Here is a 25644-nt window from a genome sequence, read left to right on the forward strand (position 1 = left end):
CTCACTTTTCTGGATTCGTATTCCTATCATTGTCACGGTGTGAAAGTGAGTTTGTAAACTTTGAAAGAGCGTGAGAGAGAGAGAGAGAGAGAGAGAGAGTGAGAGAGAGAGAGAGAGAGAGAGAGAGAGAGAGAGGGAGGGAGAGAGAGAGAAAGAGAGAGGGAGAGGTCTGTCGCGAGCGCGTTCGGGAACGCGTGTCGTCCAAGATGGCTACCGCCGGCAACGCGTCGGCCGGCGGCGAGTCGAACGGAGCCGGTAATAATAACGTGCCTCAATGGAAAAGAGATCTGATACAACGACGAAGACAACAAAATAAGATTCTATCGAGCAACGGAGGAGCTAGCGTTAAACTTTCATCGACGGAGAGTCGCGACGATATCGCGATAGTCTGTCGTCAGGAACAACGAGATGCATCATCGACAAAAACGACGACGGTAACGACAACGTGCGAGGAAGAAAAGTTCAGTGGTAGCAGTAACGAGACTGGTACTGCTATCGCCTTTACCGATGCTCTTGCCGGTAATAGTGTTAGTGGTACCGGGGGCGGCATGGGCGGCCTCCCTACTACGATGGCTCCGCTTGTCGGCAGGGGACTCGCTAGTGGCGCCACCATTCTCCACGGTGGTAATAGCTGCGAAATTGGCTCAGTGGCGCGCAACATGCGTCTCGAGGCGGATCTCTCACTTTGCTCCGATTCGGAGGATGTAAACGGTAGTGGTGCTAGTGGTGCTTCTATCAGATCCACGGACATGGAACGAAAGATGGAGCACGTTGGAGATGATTACGAGACCGAGGATAATGTCCTTGGGACGAGAAGAACGCGTGACATCGGCAACAACGTATTCGAAGAACTTAGTGGTAACACGATAAGCAGCGTAAAGACCGCCGTAGGCGTGAGAACGAACGAAGCCGACGCCGAAAGCGACAGTTCCGAGGAACTACAATACGGTCCTGGTATCGTGAATAAACTCAAAAGCAAATATCTTAATCTTGCTCTTAGGGAAACCAATAAGAGCCGAGCGACCGTTCAACGTTTCCGACGTGCTGCCAGTTTGGAAGATCTACTCGATCGAGAGGACGAGCCGACGAATGAAAAAAATGCGAGTACCGTTTCTGGTAGGAAGTACGCTAAGAGAAACGTGGCCGGGCAAACGAGCAAAACCGGCGGCGATAGGTATCGAAATGCTAATCGTGGTAACGAAACGATGAAAAGAGCTAGAAGCGTCGAAACTCTCATAAGGTACAATGCCTGTTCATCCTCGATCGATGATTCCGGTCTCCCAAAGACAAATGCTAATACGAGGATCGCGTCGAGACAGGATCCGATTAACGATCACATCGTTCTCGTCGACAGGAGCACCGTTAAGATAGAGAGTCGACTTAGCGAGATAGACCGGCCCAAGGCGGCAAACAAGCCGAAAAGAATCAAGCCAGTTTTGGCAGAAACCGAACGGCCTCCACCCGATCTAGTCAAGACGACAATGCGCATATTCGAAGGATCGGCGAAAAAATTGAAGCCTAAAGGAGAGGTCGCTGCTAAGGTAGCGACCTTTAAGACGATCAACGATACTTTCAAAGCGCAGAATCAAAAAAAGGTACTACCTAAACCGCCGCTACAGCCTAAACCCTTTGTCAATGGTAATGCCAGGAGTAATACTACCGGTTCCTCGTCACCGAAGAAGATCGTCTTACCTCAAAAACCAACGGCCGAACTTATAGAAAAGGACGAGGATTTTCATTTCGACGGTGTCATTACCGATCCTATAGTACAATCAGTTTCTTCTGTAGTGAGCAAGTTTCAGCAAATTGAAAAGTCTCATTCGCCGTCACCTTCGCCAGAGCCTACCTTTAATAAGCTCAGGTTTTCTCCAGCACCGAGTCCAGAACCTCAAAATAGATCGAAAGTTGGTACTCTCGAGATAGGTATTAAATCTCCACCTTTAACTCCATTATTGTCACCCAGGATCTCTTCTCCAGCTGCTCAGAGTCCGTCTTCGCCAATCAAGGATGTCAATATTCCTATACTTCAGAGTTCCAGTCCAATTCGTAAACCCAGCCCTGCCAAAGAGATCGCAGAAACGGGTAAGCTCGTTCAAACCCATAATCGCCAGGTAGAAAAAGAAACGATGATATTGTCTACGAGACAAAGGTTGCCGAGTCCTAAAAAAAATGAAACCATCGAGTCATCCATTTCGAAGGATCTTTCTATTGATGAGTTGAGACTAGAACCAGAAGTAGCAGAGGAGGTAGAAGATCAAGATGAGGAAGAAGAAGAAGAAGAAGATGAAGAAGAAGATGAAGAAGAAGATGAAGAAGAAGAAGAAGATAATGATGAAGATGGTGATGATGATAATAAAGAAGAGAAGAACAAAGATGTGGAGGATGGGCCGAAAACAATTTCTTCCTCGGCTTTAGACAATATTGGTAAAGCTGGTACGACAATGCGTTTTAGGTTCAACGATGAGTCCAATGCCAGAGAAAAGAATTATTTGCCAGGTGTGAAACAAAATGGACGTAAGCTCGAGGAAAGGGCTACGAATATATCGAAGGCTAGTAGCTGTGATATAAAGAGTAATGAATCCTTTGTTGGAATTCTTCGAGATCAGGAAATAGCTTCGAAACTTCTTCGTGAAAGATTGGCTCTAGATAAAGATAACAAGAAGAAGAACGGGGACAATGTTGAGATCGAAGAGAAGAAGGCTGACAACAAATCTCCAAAGTCTGTTAGCTTAATCAGTTCTACCACAACGTCCTATTCTCAGGGTAACGAATCTAAAACGATAAGATGTCAGAAAAGTGAATCGTCTCCGCCTCAAAAACAAATTGGTATTATAAGACCACTTGTGTCCACCAAAACCCAAATTCCTCAACAGAATCTAAGCAATCGAGAGTTAGAGAAGAATCTTATAAATCGCGTTAAAAGTATAGAACAACCTACAAAGGTTGTGGTTAGTTTGAAGAGTGCCGATGAGATACAACCAACTAAGAAGTCAACTTCCACTGGTGGTCCTGGTACTGGTGCTGGTGCTGGTGCTGGTGGTGGTGGTGGTGGTGGTGGTCTTTGGGATGCCAAACCTTGGAATCAACAGAACAACACAATGGTATTCAATTTTAGCAACAGGAAGGACGTTCCTGATTACATAGAAAACGATGGCCTTATTATCAAAAGGAAACGCGAAAAGCCAAAGGTTTGTGTAATTATTTTTCTTTTATCTTTGTACATTTAGAATTTCGAGCAAGTCGATAGAAAGCAAATAAATTTTCAATTTGAATCATTCCATGTTTGCACGAACTTAAAATATTTGTCAAATGGTAGGTAACTTTTAAGGATAAACTTGCATAATATACAATTTATTACATTCAATATTTTATTTTATAAATTACAACATTGCATTAAAAAGTTTTTCTTGTCTTTGAAAACAAAAGGAATACTTCTACAATCGGAAATATGACTTTGTTTATTATCATGAATTGTTCAATTTTCGATATTTCAATTCTCCTCCTCTATATTGTAATCTTAACTTTCAAAATCTTCTTAACTTATTCCAAAACAATAGATTTTCAATATATGATGTACAAGATCTTTCTTAATTATTCGTTTTTTTACAGGGAACACTCACTATATCCGTACGAATATCTGGACAGTACTGTCCAAATCTTTTAATTATAAGACTCATTTACATGGAAGTTTTGATGTTACAATGTTTCGTCGATCGTTATATGAATTAATAATTATAATAAGACCACAGGATATTTTCACTTTCTTCTTCGATCGTAGATCATGAACGATTCGCTTTAATTCGTCGTGACTAATGTATGAAGAATTTGAAACGAATCGAATCAAGATTCAAGGCACAACTTGTCATGTCGTACATTCTCTATTTCCAATGTGATCGGACTACGTCTTAAATACTTGTAAACGTTCTTTTCGGAAAGAGCAAATACCTCTCTCTCTCTCTCTCTCTCTCTCTCGCTCTCTCTCTCTCTCTCTCTCTCGATAAATTCGAGAGCCGTAATACAACGTGCATCGTGTTTCTATGTTACGATCGAACGTTCAATCGAGACTTCTTTTCTTCTTTCAATCGAGACGCGATCGTCGAATAAACAAGTACATTCAAAGAGGATCGAACATAATTCGTTTTTTTGCGATTAGATAAAAATCGGTCAGTTTTGTGATTAATTTCAACTTGTTATCACGTGGTAACACATTTTTTATTACTACTTTTTAATTATTTTTTTCAAAGAAAGCAGATTTCAAAAGAACATTCTAATTAAAAAATTGTACAAAATTATTACGTGTATTTTGTATTTATATTTATTTTATATTCATTTATGTCTATTGTTTCTTTTAGAAACAATAGTTACGTAAAAATCTTGTTAAAAATTAAAAGTAATTGTATTCGAGCAACATAAATGGGCATTATTGACAGTCAACATACATTCATACACGAGTATCACGCATAAACGCTTTTCTTCTTTCTTACACTCGTGTGATTTTGAAGTTACACTCGAAAGTCGGGAGGTTTTATGAACGGAAACGATGCAAGGTCGAGAGTGCTGTGTCATTCTTAATGAGGAGAAGAATTGTTTTTTTTTTTCTTTTTCTTTTTTCTAAAAATATACATTAGTCGATTAATCGATGAGGATGATATCACTTACTCGTATTAAATAATCTGCTAGGAGGCGATTTATACGAGATGATTCGTTTAAGTTAAAAACCGAGAGTACGAAAGTTTCTTAGTATTTTAAATAATTTTTTATATCAATATTCTATAAGATTTAAATCGAATTAACAAATTGGACGTATAGGAAATATTAAATAATATTAGAAAGAAAAAAAATAATTTATCTATACATTTTATCTTCGATTTTGTAGTAAAAATTGCTACGAACTTTTCCAACGATTCAATACCATATGACTTTTTTTCTCCACCGACATTTATTATCGAAATTCTGCCTTATCTAATCGACCTAACGGGTCTTCCTCCGATCGAATCAAATTCCGGAGAAAACCCATAGGCCGACCAAGACACGACCGTTTAACGAACCGAAAACTAGAACACGCATCGAGACCAGAACGATTCACATTGTTTTTAATTCACAATGCCACAGTTTTATAATGATAAAATATTTTCGTTTTTTATTGTTTATTTAACCATTGAAAAAAAAAATTAATTGTAACAAGATCTGGTCGTAAAAAATACATTTCAGTAAAAATGAAATAAAGAAGAAAAAGTAATCAATATACATCGTCAGACTAGGCAAAAACATAATAAACTAAGTAAAATAACTAAGTTTAGAGAAATAAAACCGAAAGATATCCTATACGGTAAGTAAAAACTCGGAAACGATCTTTTCAGTCATTTGGTATAACTATAATAATAATAATAATAACAATAACAATAATAATAATAATAATAATAATAATAATTTTGTCGAATCGACGTCAATCGACGATACTGCATCTGCCGATAAGAGAAGCGAATTTGTCGCCAGTGGTGCATGTAGAATTTGATGGTTTTATCGATAGATATAAATAGCTTTTTCGGTTGACGTTGATTCAGAAAAATTCCCGATACGTATGAACTTACCCTAACAGCTGTCTCCTCCGTACGTTATACCCTATATATAAGTTATAATAAAAAGGATTTTGTCGAGCTCACATATTCCTACGTCGCTTTGAAATCCTTTGTATCCTTGCAAGGCCAAGCAAGCAGACAGATAGATAGGTAGGTAAAATTCTTTCATAACTCGAACTCGAACAGAACGTTTCTTTCGATGCATAGGATTGTAACTTGATATTTTTAGTTATCGTCGCATGGAATAAGCTTTATTTAAACGTTATACATACTCTTCATGGCGTTCGCTTATTTTAGATTTATTGTTTGTATTGTACCATATGAATTATGCGGTAAAAGAAAATGAGACAAGATTTGTAAAGGAAATTTTTCAATATATCATAGCCGTGCTTTTTGAGATTGGAAAAAATGCATTCTATCTTCAACATTTTCGTTGACAAGTTTAACGTAAAGTTTATGTCGTTACTTATCATTGGTATACGTCCTTGTATGTTGCCATGTGAACACTTGTGTTCTTCGTTATTTCTTTTTCTCTCGGCAACTCGTGAATTAAAGAATTGCAATTTCAAGGGAACACAGGCTCCATTAAAATTTATTTCTATTTTTAGTTTCTTCTCTTTACCAAGTTTTTTCACAACAGAGTTAAGAATTTCACTTTTCCAATGTATTTTTTTTCAAATTTATAGAAGTTTACGTATATATATATATATATATATATATATATATATTATTGTTACATTAAAAATTTCGCGAAATAGATGAGAAACAAAATATTGTAATCAAGTATCAAGACATAAAGATACAAAAAACATGTTAAAAAAGATCGATTCACTTTTAAGTTATTATATATAACAATTAGAACGAATTGAAACCTAGCCAATGAAGATAAATCATTATATTATCGCTCGAGTTAAAAGAAAAACTAGAGATATCGATGGAAGTGCGGAAACCGCATCATCCATTCGACATTCAACATGATTGACTGTCATCGTCGAGAGATAAATCAAGTTTTTTCCACCGTCAAAAAGACGCGTATTAGCATGTTTTTACTTAAACAGCACGAGATTACATCTTATTTATCCCAGCGAGCAGCGCGTTAATTAACCTTCTCAACTCCATAATAATTATGCAATCGCGTGCATTAAACTCTCGTGCGTAGGTATAGAATTGATCGTGTCTCTCATCAAAATCTTATGCTGTCACGATACGTTGAGAGAGAGAAAGAGAGAGAGAGAGAGACAGTATATTCGTTGAGAATATTTTACCCTTAATTAATAACGGACAATCAAAAAGTGAAAGTAAAAAGTCGACGTTTATCGTTTCGTTTACGTATTTTTTTTATCGTGTCGACATTAAAAGGAATGTTTTTTGTAATAAACCTATCCTAAACATATATTTCTTTTACTTGCAATTATATATACAAATTAAATTATGTGCAAATTAAATTATAATAGTGTTTACACACGTATGTGTATATGTATACTAATCTGCAAAATCTCTTTTCTTTTGCAATTTTTTCCCTCGGCTATATCTTCAGAAGGATGTACTATAATAATTTATCAAGTCGGCCAGGCACAATAATATAAAAAAAAAAAAAAGAAAAAACTTAATTAGGAAGTCGAAAGGAGTTAAATGGAAACGATGACACCGATGATTGGAACCCGCTGACGTTCACTGTCAGCTGACTTTATCCGGATTTGACTCGTCGTCGTTGTATTATTGTTGCTAATGTCATCGTCGCGTCCTGTTTCGATGGCGTCGCTCGATAAGAGCTCACATCCTCTTTTCCTTTCCCCTCTAACCCATCGTTTACTTTTTTTTTTGTTTCTCTCTTTCCATTATATCTTTTTTCCCGACATCGAGCTCGTAAACGGACGCCTTCATAACAGTTTTTAAGCACCGTCAGTGAAAGTAGCCCATTAAATGCAGTTTCTTCCTTCTTACAATAGTAGAGAGGGTGGAGTGGTGGGAGGAGGAACTTGGAAAGGATAGCACTGTACATACACATATGCTTGGTTTTGCTTTCTCCAAAGATTCGTTTAAATATCTAACTTCTTTTTGTTCAAATTATATTACTTCGTTTTAGATGAATCTTACTGAATGAAGATATCAATTTTATACAAACATTAACGAATGTATTTTGCATTGTTTGCTATTCTTTGAAAGAAAATGTTTTCATTTTTATTTAAAAATCTTCTTTATAAATTATACAAATGCAAGTTAAATAAGTGATATTTAATAGGAATAAAAATAAGTTATATATTTATTTTTTTTCATTATCAATGTTATAGTTGAAGTTTCGTGGGATGTTAATCATTTTTATAAATTTACATACTAATTTTAAATAGAAATGTGAACTCTTGATCAGAAAAAGGAAAGGAAGCGCGAGAATATCGAGAGTACGTTCGCGAGCCACACTTTTTCTTCTGTTAGGAACGAAACTCGATTTCGATTTTATTCTACCGAACGTGCTATTATTATTACGCAGCAGGTTTGTTGTTGTGAAAACTGCAGGAAATTACGAAAGTCTTTCCACGACTGTCGCAGTATCATCGGTTATACTTCTTTCTTCCTTTAGCTCTATTATCATTACAATTATCAAGTTTATCCTTGATAATATTATTCATACGTATGTATACATACTATAATATATTTATATATATGTATATATATTATAAGAGATATCGTTTTTTCTTCTTTTTAACAGTAGGATTAATAACCAAGTTTTATTTTTATTCGTGCGCAACGACAAAGTGCGAAGTTGAAACACTTTACCGCAAAAAATAATACCTGACAATTTGTCGTCTTATGCAAATTATTTGCTTCTTATTCAAATTATAATTAATATAGAATGAATTAAATAAATATACGTATGTACGTCAGAGAAGAGCGTAGGATTGTCATAAAGATATCAAGATATATTACATTTACCTTGAATTATTAATTCAAGTAGTGATGGGGTAACTATGGTTACCTTTAATAAGGAAATAATTAATTACAGATATGTAATATGTATTTATGTATAATAATGTTATTTTATTTATATATTATTAATACATATTATAACTCTTTCAAAGTTAAAAAAAAAAAAAGAAAAAAGAAAAAAAAGACGGTGTGTGTCCCTCAAACGTAACGCCTCTCGTGGCGTCGCGTGTCGTGTGCATCATCGTCTAGCGATGAGTCATCGCCTGCTAGTGCGTTATCGATTGAAAATTAAGAAGTGGCAATGGAAGGAAATAACTCAGTCCGATGTATGGTATCGTACCATATGCGTTAATTTCACACAAATTCTCCCCCTTCCCGTCTTCGATCTCGAAATTATTCTAAATTTAAATGTTTAATTAAAAACTCGTTTTTCATCTTTTTTTCTTTTCAAGCTATCGAAAAATTCAGAAATATTCGCAAATAAAGTAAAAACATATTTATCTCTGTATAATAATGTATGCATTTACATATGTATATACATACGTATGTGTATGTACATGACTTTCGATCGAATCTCGGTCTTGATCTTTATAATACTCACATGGGGGTTTCACGTATTTCAAAGAGCTCTATGATGGGCTCCCTCGTGGCTCTGGCTATGGTAATTGAATTTACGCGCAGAGAAGAAATCCTTGACCCAATTTCTCTCGATAACCGTTACGGTATTCCACTATTGCTAAGTATTTCTTGGCGATCGAGATCGTCGTTTCGATCTAAACTGGAATGCGATACAACGTTTCTGCACGAACATGAAAGGATCTGAATGCTTCTCTTCAAATTCGTGGTTTTTTTTTTTTTTTTTTTCTTTTTTTTTTCTTTCTTCTCATTTCATACGATTTAATTTAACTTTATCGACTCGCTTGATTGGTTACTTCGATCCGACAATACTTTGACAATACTCAGATAACATATTTGTTATCATTTACTTATCGCGTAAATGAAAATTCATTCGTATTTTATATTTTTATAAAAATAATTCAACATTTTAATTATAATTTATTCAATTTGTTAGTTTCGAGTAAAAATTTTATTTAGATTCGTTATCGATTTTTCTATCTATCTCAATTTCTTTCACTTTTTTTTTTGGGTTATCTCATACTAGAATAAAGTCGTATTAATTTTTTTTTTAAATATCTCTCTCAAAATCTAACGATTATAAAAGCGTTATCGTAAGCATGATCGCGAATAATGACCGACGGTAAAGAAGTTGGTTCCATTTTTCGTTGGATCTACGAATGAGCACTGGCTTACAAAATCATTGGAGCGAAAGAGCGAGGCAGGAACCATAAAGGATTGTTCTCAATTCGTTGCTTATTTATATCGTCGTCTTTTAGATAACATTTTGCTTTAAAATTCTTTCTGTACTTATATCGTAGTATAAACAAATTTCAATTGCATATTCATTGAACGCTTACTTTTAATTTGTTTATATGTATATTTTTTTTATGTTGATCTTAATATTATAATAACGATGAAAACGATAAATTGGATCATTGATGCGCGTATTATGGTTAGCGAAAGTTTCATGAATTTTACGCATAACAAAAATTTGTATTTACTTTTAATCTTTTGCAAACAACTAACGCATATATACGTTCGGCGAAAGCAATGGAGTTGAAGTGCTCATATGTACGTTTGATGAATTTTTAGCTTATGCTTTCGACATATATTCATACATAGCAACAAAAAATTATAATTACAACGCACGATTTCGAATTGTTCTGTTCGCAATGGCCTCAATTTACATTACTATCCTTACAACTTATTCAATTATATTAGTGGAGATATATATATACATAATGGTCATATGCAGAATTTTTGTTTAAGAAGTTGGATCGCTAATATAAATAGTTTGCACACTATTGAATGAAAGAATGAAATTAGACGACAAAAAAAAGTTGGGACAAATCTTTGATGACGACGTAAAATAAATAATGAAAAAATACTTTACGATAACGACAAAATCAATGAAGAAATCAAGGAACGGTGATATGAAGCATGGAAAAAGCTACGAGAGAGCAAGTAGTGTGCCCTCGTCGGTGACATTCCAGAGAATATTACGCGGAATCCACATATATGGTTGTCCTAGAGCTAAACCAAGTAAAGAGAGAGTGAGAGAGAGAGAGAGAGAGAGAGAGAGAGAGAGAGAGAGAGAGAGAAAGAGAGAGAGATAAACCGATGGAGATCCGTTAGCGCCTTTCAGCCTCGCTCCTTAACTCGGCCTTCTAAGGAATATTATGTTCCAACGATCCTTTCACAAGCCTATCAGCTGCTTGCAATTTTTGGTATGTGGGGCAGACGACAGAAATTCTCTTCTCTTTTCTTTTTTTTCCCCCTTATTTTTCTTCCTCGTAATCTTCTCCAAAGATTCTCCATGAAATTGCAAATATCGTGTTAATTATAAAATGTATAACTATTGTTATTTCGAATTTTTACGTTTCTATATTATTAGATTAAACACGACAAATTTCTGTAAGAAATATTTTGTATCGCGATACAATTCAGAGACACATGTTGTATGTATCAATTGATTGTTATCGAGTAAGTACTTGAAAACTATCTCGCATCTGAAAATAAATGTTAAATTTAAAAAAAATAAAATATTATCAACGTTATATATTTTCGATAAGAATAATCTCTGAAATCCTTGAATCGTAGAAGTTTACCACGGATTGCGATTATATTTTTGAACGAGGGGAAGAGCGATCTCGATACGGTAGGCTTCCCTCCGAGTATTTCGCATTCGCGTCGCTTCGACGCTCGAGATGACACAAATAGACGTTTCCTGCATACGTGGAACCGGTCGCGATCCAGGAAGAGCTTCGAACAGTCAACGATCTCTCTCTCTCTCTCTCTCTCTCTCTCTCGATTTGAACTTCTCTATTTTGTATGAAGCCAATCGACGATCATCCATTACAACACATCGATCAGAGATGTTTGTGAGAGCTATTAATTCGATGGATTATAGATATACACGTATTTCCTGAAACATAAAAACGTATCCATCTTCTTCGATATTCAATCAGATACTCGATAAATTTTTGTCCAATTACATTAATGAGAATTGAGAATAATTATAAAATTATTGTTATTAGTTACCTTTCTTCTAACTTACGAGGATATATGTAAAGTAACCATAAGTAATATTAATAATCTGTATGTTCGTCTCCGTGTTATTGTCATTTTTAATCGGAAAATAACATTTCATTTATTTGTTCTTGTATAAAAGTATATGTTCTTCGCGAAACGTTATTTTATAATTTCATAATAGTATGGCTAAGAAACTCAATTTTGCACGAAACGGAAAAGAAAAAAAGATTGCAAGGTAGTTTAAAAGATTAGTGATCAATTAATTCATAATCAAGCTTTTTTTGCTTGTCCGAATGGTCCACCTCGCAATTAGATACTCGAATTAAGTATCGTTCGTTTGAGAGAGAGAGAGAGAGAGAGAGAGAGAGAGAGAGAGAGAGAGAAAGGATAATTGTACGAATAATTATTTAAAAATCGTTTTATATTTATGTTGTATGATGTACGAATATGTAAATTCGTGGTTGTAATTTTTTTTGATATCCTTCCGCTTAGTTATGCGAACGTATGCGTATATATATGCGTAAAGGATAGAAAAAAATGTAAGAATGTGTAAAGGGACATATATTTGTTCGGATATATATTCACATGCGATCGTTAAGCAAATGTCTTCGTTGTTGTCGTTGGACTCTCCGAGAGTTCAAGGTCTATCTACAACAGAGTGATACCTCCTTACGCTCGGAATAATGGAAAGAAACATCCTGGGAATTTCTCATGAAGTCAGGGACCCTATACTCAGGTTCATTGCCGCTCCTTTAACTATATTTTCTCTTTGAGAACTCTTTTCCTATATCGTTAAATTACATTCACACTTATTTTATTTTTCACTCAATACTTTAATATTTTTTCTTGTTTCTTCGTATTTCAATTACACGTACGGTTACTATTCAAAGTATTTCTACGTTCTTTAAGAATACTTCAGTCATTAAGTTTAGGATCAATAGGATTTTTTGAAATTATCGACAAGTTTAATACAATTCGATATTGATGTGAAAATGAATGTAAAGAGATTCGATTTAGTTTCTATTAAACAATTTATAGTGTCTACGTGTATATATGATATCAGATTTTTAATATTTTTAAAATTATATTCGTTTTAAAAAACACAACAAATTACTTAAATATTAAATCTTTTTATTTCAATATTAGAATCTTCTTTTAACAAATGAAATAATAACGAATTAGACCAACGCATGAATATAATGTAAAACTGAAACTAAAAAGGTATTTATATTAAAAATTCTTTATAAATTGACTTTATAACTTGGACGTTAAAGAACCTACTTAATACAAACTCTTACAATCGATAGACTGTAGATCTTTGAGTTCGGTATGTAACAGAAGTAAGTAAATACTTTGCATTTAGTACAATGAACAAAAAGTTTATTTGTACTATGCAAGGATACTTGTTATATCCTATGAATTTATAATACAGTACAGATAATAAAAAAAAATACATTTCAACAGAATTTCAGCTAAAGATTAAAAATATTTACTCACTTTTGTAACTCTTAAAAGTAATGTATTCTAATGAATTCAGTGTGATAGTGATAAGTTAATAAAAAAAAGAAACTTGCAAACAATACATGAAAAACAATAGAGTCTTTGTCCTGAAATTAGCTATTATCGTTGTTATGATAGCTAATTTCAGGTTTTAGAAAAAAAACTAGTCTAACGTAAGAAACATATGTTTACTTACTTTTTGGTACTATATATATATATATATATACAATATATATATATATATATATATATATATATATATATATATATATTGTATTTGCATCCTTGAACTAAGTTTCAGCGCAGATGTTACGTTGCTGACTCGAATACACGACCTCCATCGTTGCTCGTCCGTTAACGTAGTTCTAAACGTTACGACGCGTGACGAGGAACCATTTTTTGTACTCTTAACAAAACGATACTGTACCAACGAAGTCAAATATTCTCTAGAATAATTGAAAAATTTATGTTGAATTAAACGCGAAACGGAACGGTAGGATCGCTTTCGAAACGAAATTCTCGTGCAATTTCTGGTTCGAATGACTCCGGAAGTGGACCGGAAATCGATAACGTCCTCGTCATGACGGTATGCGCCTCGGTGAATCGATCGATTTCACATAAGCGTCGTTAAGATCCATGCTTTTCTGCCGACACTTTCGAATCGAAGAGAAACTCTTCCTGCTTTGCTTTATTATAAAGAAAATCGAGTATGGAGTATTTATGTAAAAAAAAAAAAAAAAGAACTTGTGACCGTGCTGAAACGTCAGAAACGAACTCAGAACTGATTAAAAATAGTTTATAATATTCTTTTCAATAATTGCAAAATAAAACACTTCGTATTAATTTATATTGCATAAAATTTAATATTCAGTTGGAGGAAAAAATAATGAGATCGAGTAAAAGGTATATTTTATATAAACAAAATTTAATGCCGTCTAAGGAAATTTTTGATGAGCAAAGAATCAAACGAGTCATCACGTAAAACATAACCGTTTCCATTCCGAAGAAAGGAAAGTATAAAATCGAGAGTATCATGGCCGACGCGATGCTACACGAGCTCGAAGGACTCTCTCGGCATGTATTAGTGAAATAACACGAATAATTTTTTCCTCTTTTCAATGGAAGAAAAGAACCCTTGAAAGAACGCTTAAGACTTCGTTGCGTGCGGCCTGGTCGTTTTTTTTTTTTTTCGAGTCGGCAGGATGTTCCATTCATCGAAAAATCGAAATTGCTGAATCTCTCTCTTTCTTCCACTCAGATGAAATCATTGAATAAATTTTTCTTTCTCTTTTTTTTCTTCTGCTTTCTTTTTTTTTCTTTTTTTTTTTTTTAGTGAAAGTTATACGAAATCATATTTGAGATTAAACTTTTCATTATCGTCAGCGATACGTGTCAATGTTTGCACGGTAGATAAAGGCAACACGCAAAGCCGTGCGATTAAAACACTGGTAGTGTATGTTTAATCCATTTACATTAAAAATTAGATAATCATTTGATAATGTAAGTTATCGATAATAAAATTCAATCCAAGTTCCGCAATATTGCTATTAATGGACGGTCACGCAATTACTATATATTTTCCTTTACTTTCATGCTCAATTATAGACTATATAAGTTAAATTTTTCTATTTATACATACATGTATACTGTTTAATCGATGATCTTGTTAACAATGATATATTAATATTAATTAAATGTAGTATATATATATATACATATATGTGTGTGTGTGTGTGAACAGATAAGAAATTAATTTCCTTTCACCTGATAAAACGAAACGATCTGATGTTTCATTATTAGGATATTTGATTAAATCCTAAAGAGCCGCATAAAGAAAACAATCGGTTATTCATTATTTAATAAAAAAAGAATCGATCATTTGGTGTTTAACTAACAAGAAGAACTTTCCATAGAAATCAACCATGAAACTGGTCGACGGAATTCGATATATATGTGTGTATATGTATTATATATCGTAATACAAGAGCTCTGGAGTAGACTCGAGAGTCGCCTCACTGGATTCCAAGCGTCCCTCGTTCTGATTTTGAAATCTCATTCCTTTCTTCCTTTTTTCAGGTTGGAGACGGTGGCATTATAGTACTAGACGCAACTTTGGATGCTTCAACGACCGATGATTCCGAATGGGAGCTTTCGGGTGGACCACCGTCACCTTGCGATGTGTCCTTTCTCAATGATAATATTCTTATCAATGGTCGGAGCAATCTATCGAGAACACCAAGAAATCACAAGGTGAGCTCTAATTAATCCATAAAAAAGTCTATTCTAGCTCGTAAGAAAATTTAGACATTGTCATTTGAATGAAAAATGTTTCATCTTCTTTTTTTCCTTTTATTTCATAGTCGATAACAAAGCAATAATATAAGTTACACATTGAAAGGAGATAAAGAAAGAGAAAAAGCAAAAAGAATATAGTAAGAAGATATCTTCTGATATAACAGATACAAAACGATCTGCGATCGGTTTTCTTTGTCGTACAACGTCGACGATAATAATCCTTTGTTCTCATTCGATCCACAGTTCCGTGTTTCTCTTTCTTTTGCTACTTTTGAATCTATATTTGCTGGATCAATGGTTTCTCGAAGGATCGTATTTTCGCTCGATTTACTTCACCGATCGCGATAGCCCATGTATAAAATTGATGGGAACGTATCGATAACTTGTCCGTCATACTATCTCTGTCTCTCTCTCTCTCTCTCTCTCTCTCTTTTTTTTCTCTTTTACCTTATTGTCCAACTTAAAGATAACAAAAACTCGCTTTATCATTGTCGTACACGAAGGCTGTACGTATATACATAAAAATTTGTATTTTTCTGAAAGGATTAGAAAGTTGGCTTGATACTTCGAAGAAAATGGCGTCAATTTTACGTTCTCGACGTTTAAGGAAGCTCGTGTTGCGCTTAAGAGAAAGATAAAAACGGGTTATGCTTGCTCGTACATAATTTTCTAATAACATTTGCTGGTAACATCGTAGAAAAGAAAAGAAGGAGAGAAGATGGATTTATTGAACATAAAATCAAACGATTTTCTAATAAAACATCGAAAACGATCTTCTCTCTCCCGTCTCTCTTTTTCGATTTACTTACAGTGACCATTACGAGTGCACGAACGTAATGCATCTTGTCAAAGAGGATATTATAATGTTTTAACGATACAAAATTGCACATGTTGGGACAAGTAGCTGCATAGAGTGGGCTTGCCGTTTTTCTTTTTCTTTTTTCTTTTTTCTTCGAGAGAGTGGTGTAGACAGTGCCGACGTACAGTAGATAATTCGTGTTTTACGATCCACTTTGCGCATTAGCATCATGCGTCTCATATTATCATAGGTAAGTTTTACCTTTGGAACAATCGTTTTATCGGTGATATGCGTAGCTCGAAGCTAAGACATCGGACAATAAATCTTTGCCTATCTCAGCCAAATATAGTTCTATAGAATACCGTCAAAAGATTCGTTAGAAACTAAGAAAGTGATCGCAAAATCACATATGTCCCTATAATTATGAAAGTGATTTAAATTCAAAATCTATAAATATTAAATTTATCGTTTATTTTGTGTTACATCGATTTATATTGTAATAATAAAACAAGACCGTAAAAAAGTGTGTGTGTGATTTAAGTATGGAGCTACTTTCGTAATCAACGGCTCATATCAGAATAACCGACGTTTGCTACAATAGAAAAAAAAAACCATAAACATCGGCGAGAGCGTATAACGAAGCATGTAATGCTTCGTAACGAAAAGTGAGCGTGCGTTTACCTCGAATCGCTCACGATATTTCGTAACAAGACGAATCACAAACTCTCGTAATATATTTGTCAAGGTCATTCGTTGGCGAACAACGAATAATTCGTACGATATATTATTTGTCATTAGAGTAACGGCATCGCGAGCACGTAATTAGCAATTCCTGTCGTGGCTAATAACTGGGAAAAAAACTAAATGTCAATGTTCTGTTTACCAACGTGACGAAACGTACTTGAGAATGATCATACAGTGTCAAAAAAGTAAAAGTGCAAATGTCATGATTTATTAATAAAGCACTGACTACTAAAACAAGTTATTTTTGATAAATATTTATTCAAACATCTGATTAGATTAGATTAACTCGACAGAATGTTAGATAGCGTATGAATAAAATTTGATGTATTACGTATTATTTAACGAACGTTAAATACTTTCTCTATTCTTTTATCATTTACAATTATATTCAGTGTTCGTTCGTACACCGAATTTTTACCGATACCTTATATACAAATATTATTACATACATAATCCCCGATAATGCGTATGTCTGAGGGATCATGAGACGCGTCATTTATTGATACACCTTCACTCACATATTTACAAATGTGTACACGTCAAACTTCTCAAGGTTGTGGTTTCTGAATTTAACGCCGAGTGTCATCGAATATTCGACCGACTGACACTTTTTAAGCTTGTTTGTAATCTTTTCTTTTGTTTTCTTTTCTTCTTTTCCGCTCGATCTTGCATTAAAATCTTTTTTTACTTTCTAGCTTCTCATCTTGGTTTATCTTCTATAATGTAAACATTTGAAATTGTGCGAAATTATTTTAATATCTCAGATTGTATATGAAACGAGCGGACTCGTAAAATATTAACTAATAACACTGTCACGACACGAGTCGTACTTACGTTGCTTGTCATTGTAGACTTATTATGTTAGAGTTTCTGTTTTGTGGCAACTTTTTCTTTTTCTATTTTTCTTTTTTTTTTTTTTTTTTTTTTTTCTTTTTCTTTTTTGTAATATTTAACTCGTTTCGAGAAAGACGTTGTGATAAAATTAGAAAAAAATTAGAACGAATGGAAGACAAAGGCAAATTCATGCTAGAAGAATATAACGAAATAATTATGACAATGGCGAATGAACATTGCATAATCGCCGTTTCCCGTTGACAAAAGATAGTATTGTTCTCTTCGTGCTTCTAACGCATCATTATCGTTACCACTAAGGTTTGATAATCGTCGGAATTTGAAACAAAGTACGATTTTTCGCTTTGAATTCAACGTACACTGATGATTACGCGCGTGTTACTATTTAAGGTCTACATTAACTATTAGAAATTACTCGTACATTATTATTCGTTAACGCTGCAAAAATCAAAACGTGTTAAAAATAAATTATGACGTGCATTTTCTTTTCATTACAAAATCGTTTCCATTTGGATTCGAAAGAAATATTTACTTTTACCACGTTCGTTTATAAATGAGAACGATTGCGTGTTCCTAAATTTTTATTACTGTGATCAGCTGATCTAGAATTTCATCGACCTACTTTTGTTTCCCGTAATAAGCAAATGTCCCGAACGATTACCTTTTTTTCTTCTTCTTTTCTTCTTTTTCGTTCACGGTAAAAAGAACTTTGGAAAACTTACACGCGAAATTGAAAAGACAAAGAACGTGGTTGCAAAAAAATTCTACAAAATGATCTAAACAAAATTCTCTTCGCAAGTAACGCGTTTCGACAGTGTACGAGAGAATGCACTGGTGCATAGCCGTCGGTTATGCACCTGTACGTACATATGTACATGCGTATCAAGATGTAATCGCTTCTCTCTCGCATCTTTATTCCTTTTCTTTATCATGTCTATTTTCTCTTTTTTTCTAGTCATTACTGTTATGCATTGCTCACGGCTAGGTCGTCTCACGTGTATGTAAATCAGAGAAATGCGTAGAGACGCGTAGCATACGTCTAAGTACATACATATGTATGAAGTGTATAGGATTCACGTAATAACGGTACTAATAGTTCTATTCGATCGTGACAACGTGTTTCTAACGATTCAAAGCAATTATTAAATATCCGACCGGTATATAAAATTTATCCGTTCGATAGAAAATTACGATCAACCGACGAATGAATCTTTCTTAAATAACTACTTGTTATTTCATCGAATACTTTCTATAGATTTAATAATTATTCGAGGAACAATATAATTACTTGTTTTTGTTATTGACTTTCAAATCCACTTTCAAAAAATTAATTCACCGTAACCAATACAGCGAGAATTACCGAAATTTTACCTTTGATCATCGCTCGAATCAACTTTCCACGTAAAAAGTAGGACATGACGTCACTAAGACAGTAGTAACATTGGTATGTTGTAAAATTCGTTCATCATACGTTAAGATATATAATCGTTCGAAAGAGGAGAAAGATGAAAAATGAATAATGAGACGGGTGGTCAATTTTTGTGTAACGAGTAAGTGCTCGATTCTTGAAAGAAAAGTTTCAACTTTCGTTCGCCGTAATCGGAATAGCAATTGCGGTTTGTGATTCTAACCGGTCGTTACATCGATAACCGACTCTCCGCCGGCCTTATTCACGGTATTTAAACAAATAACCGTTTGTTGTCTCTCTAACCCGGTTTGTCATTTTGCGAAAATTCTCACACGTTGCAAAAGGACAAGACGGAACGTCTGTTTTAAAAATTTGCACTTGTGTTAGACTTTTTCTTCTATATATATGCATATATATATATATACACGTGTGTACGTATGTATGTACATACACCTATACAGATATATATATATATATATATATATATATGTGTGTGTGTGTGTGTGTGTGTGTGTAAGAAAGTAAAAGATACCGACAATTAACGTTGACAAAAGCTTCGACTGGATTTCAGCGACGCACAGCTTTATCTCTGAGAGAAAGGAAATTGTTATCTTCCTCGCTCTCTTTCTCCCCACTCCTCTCTGTTTTCACGGACAATGGAAAGAAAAAGCCGAATGTATACACTTATTCGCGTTACACAGATAAGATATTACATGCTTGTAGTCGTAGAATCGTAATCTCAGAAGAACAAAGTTTGACATAAAAAGATTTATTGTCGTTTTCTTCCATATCCACTTACATAATAATACTACGTTCCCGTTTGGATATATCTATTATAAACTTTTTTCTTTTTCAATACATTCAATAATAATGTCTAATTCTGAACTTAACTTTGAATTTCTTCGTACTGTACGATCGATATTAATATTTATTACAGTGAATGTTTTAAATCGTTGGCAAATTGTTAAATAAAGAACTTCTAGCATTGATTGTTTTTAAAAATAACAAATAAAAGATTAATGATCGTTATCGTCGATAATCCGATCAAGATTAATGATGATAAGAGTAAGAAAAAAAAGAGTAAAGATTTGTCAGAAAAAGATAAAAGGAAAAAATAAATAAATCCTTGCATCGATCGTTTTTTAGTATTGCAAGTCTTGATTCCCATAACAGTAGTACGTATCTCATTTTACTATTACGGCTTTATATACGAGTACGTAAAGGTCGGCTGCTATGATAAAAACTGGATGTAGACGCATCCGTTATGTCCTAATAAAAGCAGACGCTCCGAGTATCTCCGGTTTGAGCTTTGCGATTCATTCGTTTCGACCGCGAATTTGTCTCCACTAACTCGTTCTAGTCGTCTCTTTTATTAATGACAACTGTTGACTCTTCCCTGTTGTAATAGGCGGATGCGCATTTTTTTTTCATCCCTTTTCGATAATTTCAAAAACGATAAATTCTGATTTGTCGAACGATCCGAATGATCTAATAATTAAATATTAAAATATTTACAAAGGATAGAAATAGAATATAGAACATTAGAAAAATCAGTAATTTTTGTCTTTTTATGTATCAACGTCAAAGTTAGATATTAGGTAATCGTGAAAACTCATAAGAATTCTTATAAAGTATCTAATTTCAATTCGTATTAAGTTGTTCCTTATGTCGAACAACTCGACAAAGTCACGTAACGCATTCGTCACGTTGCAAAGAGTATGTGGTATATATACTCGTTATGTCTCGTGTATGCGTCTTGTGAACGAAGTTAAACAATTCAGAAGCCGAACATTTATATTATGCGCACTTTCGTTAGAGAAACGATTTGTCATACATCATACGGAACATGATGTAAAAGAAGCATCGGAGAATGGGAACTTTCCATATTAATGTTTGTCAATGACCAATAACCTCATCTAGCTTATTGACAATGCCATTTTCACGATTTACCAAGAAGAAAGTAGGTAGTAACTTGCGATTAGCCTCTTACTTGCCTATCTTCTTTTTAGAATCGTTTTCACTACAATTTTACAAATGTTTATGAACATAATTCACAACTATTTCTACTTTCATAAGAGTTTCTAGAAGCACGATATTTAGTCGTGATTAATTCAAGTTCAGTATACGTATATGCACGTCGAAAGTTATTTAATGTTTTAATCGTTTCAAGTTTCATTCTTCATCTACGAACAGGTTACAGGTTACAAAATTAATCTTTCTTAGATATATTTTTTTAATAATTATATCAATAATACATACGCACGAACTACGTGATTAATTAATTCAATCGTTCATCTTCGAACGCTTCATATTTCAAATATGATATTATATATATATATATATCTTTATATTTTAAATATAGACTATACCTAAAAATAAATTATACATTTAGAATCCCGGATACGTGATCGTTAATTGATTCAATTTTATAACATCAGCTATTCGCAAAATCTCAGAAGGAAAGAGAACGTTCAAGGCGTAGATATAATTAATTAAGGCATGCAGTAAAGTCGTAATTGAAATAATTGTAGATAGGTACTGTTATTGCCATATCTATATAACAAAATTCGAATTGTGCTCGTGATAATAAATGAAGATCATTTTAAATCGTGATAGAATTTATCGATATAAAAAGTATTCTTACTTATCACTTTTTATTTGTTAATAATAGGGAAAAACCACGAAATGTTCCTTCCGATCTTTTTTTACGACCTTATATCGAGAGGAAAAAATCGCAGAATGTCTTTTCGCTTCTGTGCTCGAAAAATCAACGAGCGTGACTGCTTACTGTTATTCCACGCCAGTCTGTGTTAATGCCGTTGCTTTTGTTTGTTTTGTAATTAATTTTCATTCTTTTTTATGATCTATACGGAGTAAGTTGAAGCTTTTTCTTAATGTCAAAACGTTAAAAAATATTTCGATGGATCAATATGGAACATTAGACATTGTCTCTTTCGAGGATTTTTAAGAAAAGCACAATATAAATAAATTAAAAAAAAAGAAAGGAAAGAAAAAGAGAAAGGAACATATTTGCAAATTTTTTGTTATCTTCAATCACTCGAAATTTAATTAATGATTTAATTAGAATCAATCAATCAATATGTTGAATGCCGGTCTACTATCATCATAGTGATTTTCCATTGAGGCCGCGTGGTCATTTCATAGGTCCACGTTATTGTATTCATTGTGAACGTTCAAAAAACATGAATTATGATATTCATAAGTATATTCATACGCATCAACATAGAAAACATTATTAATTTGAGTAATATTGTCATATATGAAAAGGTAATTTAAAAAGTTTTTAAATATATATAATTTCATGATAACTTTCATAATTTGTTTCTCTAGTTATAGTTTTATTATAGTTTTATTACATTACATTTTTTAAATTATAATATCTGTATGTATAATATTTTTATATTGTCTGACAAATATGTAACTAAAGTGGCATGAAACGATGTTTAGTATTAAAACAAGATAAGCAAAAATTAGATGCATCCGGACAATCGTCACAAAACGTTACTATTTTTACAATACCATTTCTTCCTCATTGATTACGTAAAGCAATAGTTATATTTGAGCTATTACTTGAAATTGATTTTTTTTAGAATTATATCCTCATATACATATACATATACACATATATATATATATATACATATATATATACACATATATATATGTGTGTGAAAACTCTTCCTTGTAATTTCATATTGTTTATTGAGAAAGCAATTCATATAAACTTTCATTTTGTATTTTTTGATATCATATAAGTGATTGATATCATTCCTATATTCGCTTTATTTGTTATTTATATCTTGTGCGAGAGGATTATAAGACTACCATCGTTTAGCAATGAAAAAGGATAAATGAAATTAAAAAGACAATTGATAACATGAAGATAATAGCAGATATGGGCTCTCTTGTGAAGCGGAAACGTACTACTACGCCGCATGATCCATCGATGACTCACGTTATGATAATTGCATTATGCGTAAAAATTATGCATTAACTGATGAATATTATGAAGAATTTCATGATCATGTTTCATTTTAAAAGAATTACAATGGCCTAAATGAAAAGATCGACATGGGCAATAGATGGGTTCGGCGGCATTCAATGTGTTGAATGATCGATCAATAGGAAATTAATCGAAATTAATTAATGCTTTTGTTTGATATAATTAAACATCATTGAAATGACTGTAAGATCGTTTTATACTAATATCTCCGTGTTCGTTTCAGCATCGAATACAATTTGATGATATGGCGACGCGCACCTTCGAATATCCAAGCGAGGCCTCGATGTTGGAGGGCGAGGGCAGCATCGTGGATGGCGAAACCTCTGCTTCCGGAGAGCAATCTACGCAGATCATCAATAAAACGTCCGCGACCGGTTCGACGACGAGCATCCCGTCGCTTCTCGGTAATTTTCATAGTTAACAACAATGACTTTATATATATATAGAAATTAACAAATTCGTTATTTATTCGTCTCGATAGTTTTCCTACTTTTTTTTTTAGTGATAAAGCATCACGTTGCAAATCGCCAAATACAAAAATTAGATTTATATCTATATAGATAATTGTTCTTAGAATCAATCGACGAAGAGATCGTAAAATAGTTACATATCATAAAAATGATCGTTTCGTCGAAATACGCTTGGATTTATTTCATTCTTCTCATACGCTTTCTCATACGTTTTTAGGAGGTGGTGGTTTGGCGAGCTATACACCGAGCAAAGTGGATTTGGCATCTGAGGGCTTCGAATTAGGTGTTACCAGGGCTACGTTAACAACGGTTACAAGCTTGACTACGAACAACACGAATGGCAACGATCAACAACAGCAGCAGCAGCAGCAGCAGCAGCAACAGCAACAAGGGCAAAACGCGAGCGAGGTCGACTACTTGAAACCTGCTCAAGATGGCAATGCATGGGGTTCCGAGACGACCGGTGATCTTCTTTATTGAATAGCCGATGAACCGGCGAAGAAGAAGAAATAAAAATAGGAGCGAGAAAAGAGGAGAGAAAGAAAGACAAAACTGCTGCGAGAGCCCAAAAAGGAAAAAAAGGGAATCACGTTGAAATATTTTCTGCCTTTCTACCTTGAAATACATCATATTCCAGAGATCGAGGATAACATAGGAAAGAAAGGGAAAAAGAAAAAGGAAAACGATCAGCATCGTAGAATTGAAGAGAAAAAACTTTTTCATGATTGTAAAAATCGATTGGAAAGAGAATGGCTTTCGAACGAGTGAATTTTTTTTCTTTTTTCCATGAGTTTCTAGAAGATGGATAGAAAGGGGGTTAGGAGGAGGAGAGACAAAAGTAAATAAAAACAAGTACGATAATGAAATCCTCGATTTCCTCTCGAATGCACGGTGCAGCAGGAAATTCGTTTGAATACGGTTAGACGTTTAGTCAAATTTACAAAAGAAACAGTATCATTCCAAGTTTATGCATTTACCTCTTATTCTTACGATATATCGCGAAGCGAACGGATAATTTTCCTAAAGAGAACGAATCATCGATTACTGCCAAGATATGTTAGTACTTGTTCTAAATATGGCGCCTTAAAAAACTACGAGCCAGTTGACGACGATTCATCGAGACATCGTAGTCATGTCAGATATATGCAAAGAGAAAATGAAAGCATATCACCTTTTTGGCGTATTTTATAGATGATATATATATATATATATATATATATATATATATATATAAATAATATACATATATGCATAGTAAAGTCGATAGGGAGAAGTGAAAGTTTTGTAACCTTTTTGAGATTATTTTACCGCTAAACTGCTAAGTATTTAAGCTGCCAATCGAGGATCAGAATTTTATGCAAACGTTTTTAGGAAAGAAAAAGAAAAATTAAAACAAAATTATGATAAAAAGAAAAGAAAAAGAAAAAGAAAAAAAAGCAAAACAAAAAATTGAATATCTTAGAGGTGTATGTGATCGTGAAGGGCGAGGTGGGGTATAATATCTGTAATAAAAACAAAAAGAACAATACATCAAGAAAAATATACCGAGGTTTAGATTTGTAAAAGTTTTTTGCCAAAGTAGAACGTAAGTCTACTTAGAATATACTTATCATACTTATCATGTACAATAAGCCACTGTCGATTTACTGGATTTGTAAGAAGTCGAAAAGGAAGAAAGAAAGAAAGAAAAAAGAAATTCACCGTTTCACGTCAAACAACGATCATATTTCGAAGCGTATTGGGAACACGCCTCGTACATAACTTAAATTGTACTTCAATAAAAGTACATGTGTGTGTGTGTGTGTGTGTGATTTCATTTCGAATTTCAGCCAGCTTTTTGTTTGTCATACGCGGACGAGGACCAAAAATAATGGAATAGGAGATAAAAGGATTTATTG

At 33.7% G+C, this 25644-nt stretch overlaps 1 protein-coding gene across 1 annotated transcript; it reads left to right on the top strand.

Annotated features, from left to right (window-relative positions):
• Positions 1-90: 90 nt before the first annotated feature.
• bif (protein phosphatase 1-binding protein bifocal) lies at positions 91-24924 on the top strand. The gene is made up of 4 exons (XM_035881705.2): positions 91-3188; positions 15231-15404; positions 23500-23680; positions 23964-24924. Exons 1-4 carry the CDS (start codon positions 207-209, stop codon positions 24224-24226), a joined length of 3600 nt encoding a protein of 1199 aa, XP_035737598.2. The 5' UTR covers positions 91-206; the 3' UTR covers positions 24227-24924.
• Positions 24925-25644: the final 720 nt, after the last annotated feature.

The sequence above is a fragment of the Vespa mandarinia genome, chromosome 5, assembly GCF_050613455.1.
Source record: "Vespa mandarinia isolate Hongniang chromosome 5, ASM5061345v1, whole genome shotgun sequence".
Classification (NCBI taxonomy): Eukaryota; Metazoa; Arthropoda; class Insecta; order Hymenoptera; family Vespidae; genus Vespa; species Vespa mandarinia.

Coding starts and splice junctions, on each gene's coding strand:
- bif (XM_035881705.2), top strand. CDS start 207: ATGGCTACCGCCGGCAACGCGTCGGCCGGCGGCGAGTCGAACGGAGCC. Junction 3,189..15,230: donor GGAAACGCGAAAAGCCAAAG/GTTTGTGTAATT, acceptor TCCTTTTTTCAG/GTTGGAGACGGTGGCATTAT. Junction 15,405..23,499: donor GAACACCAAGAAATCACAAG/GTGAGCTCTAAT, acceptor TGTTCGTTTCAG/CATCGAATACAATTTGATGA.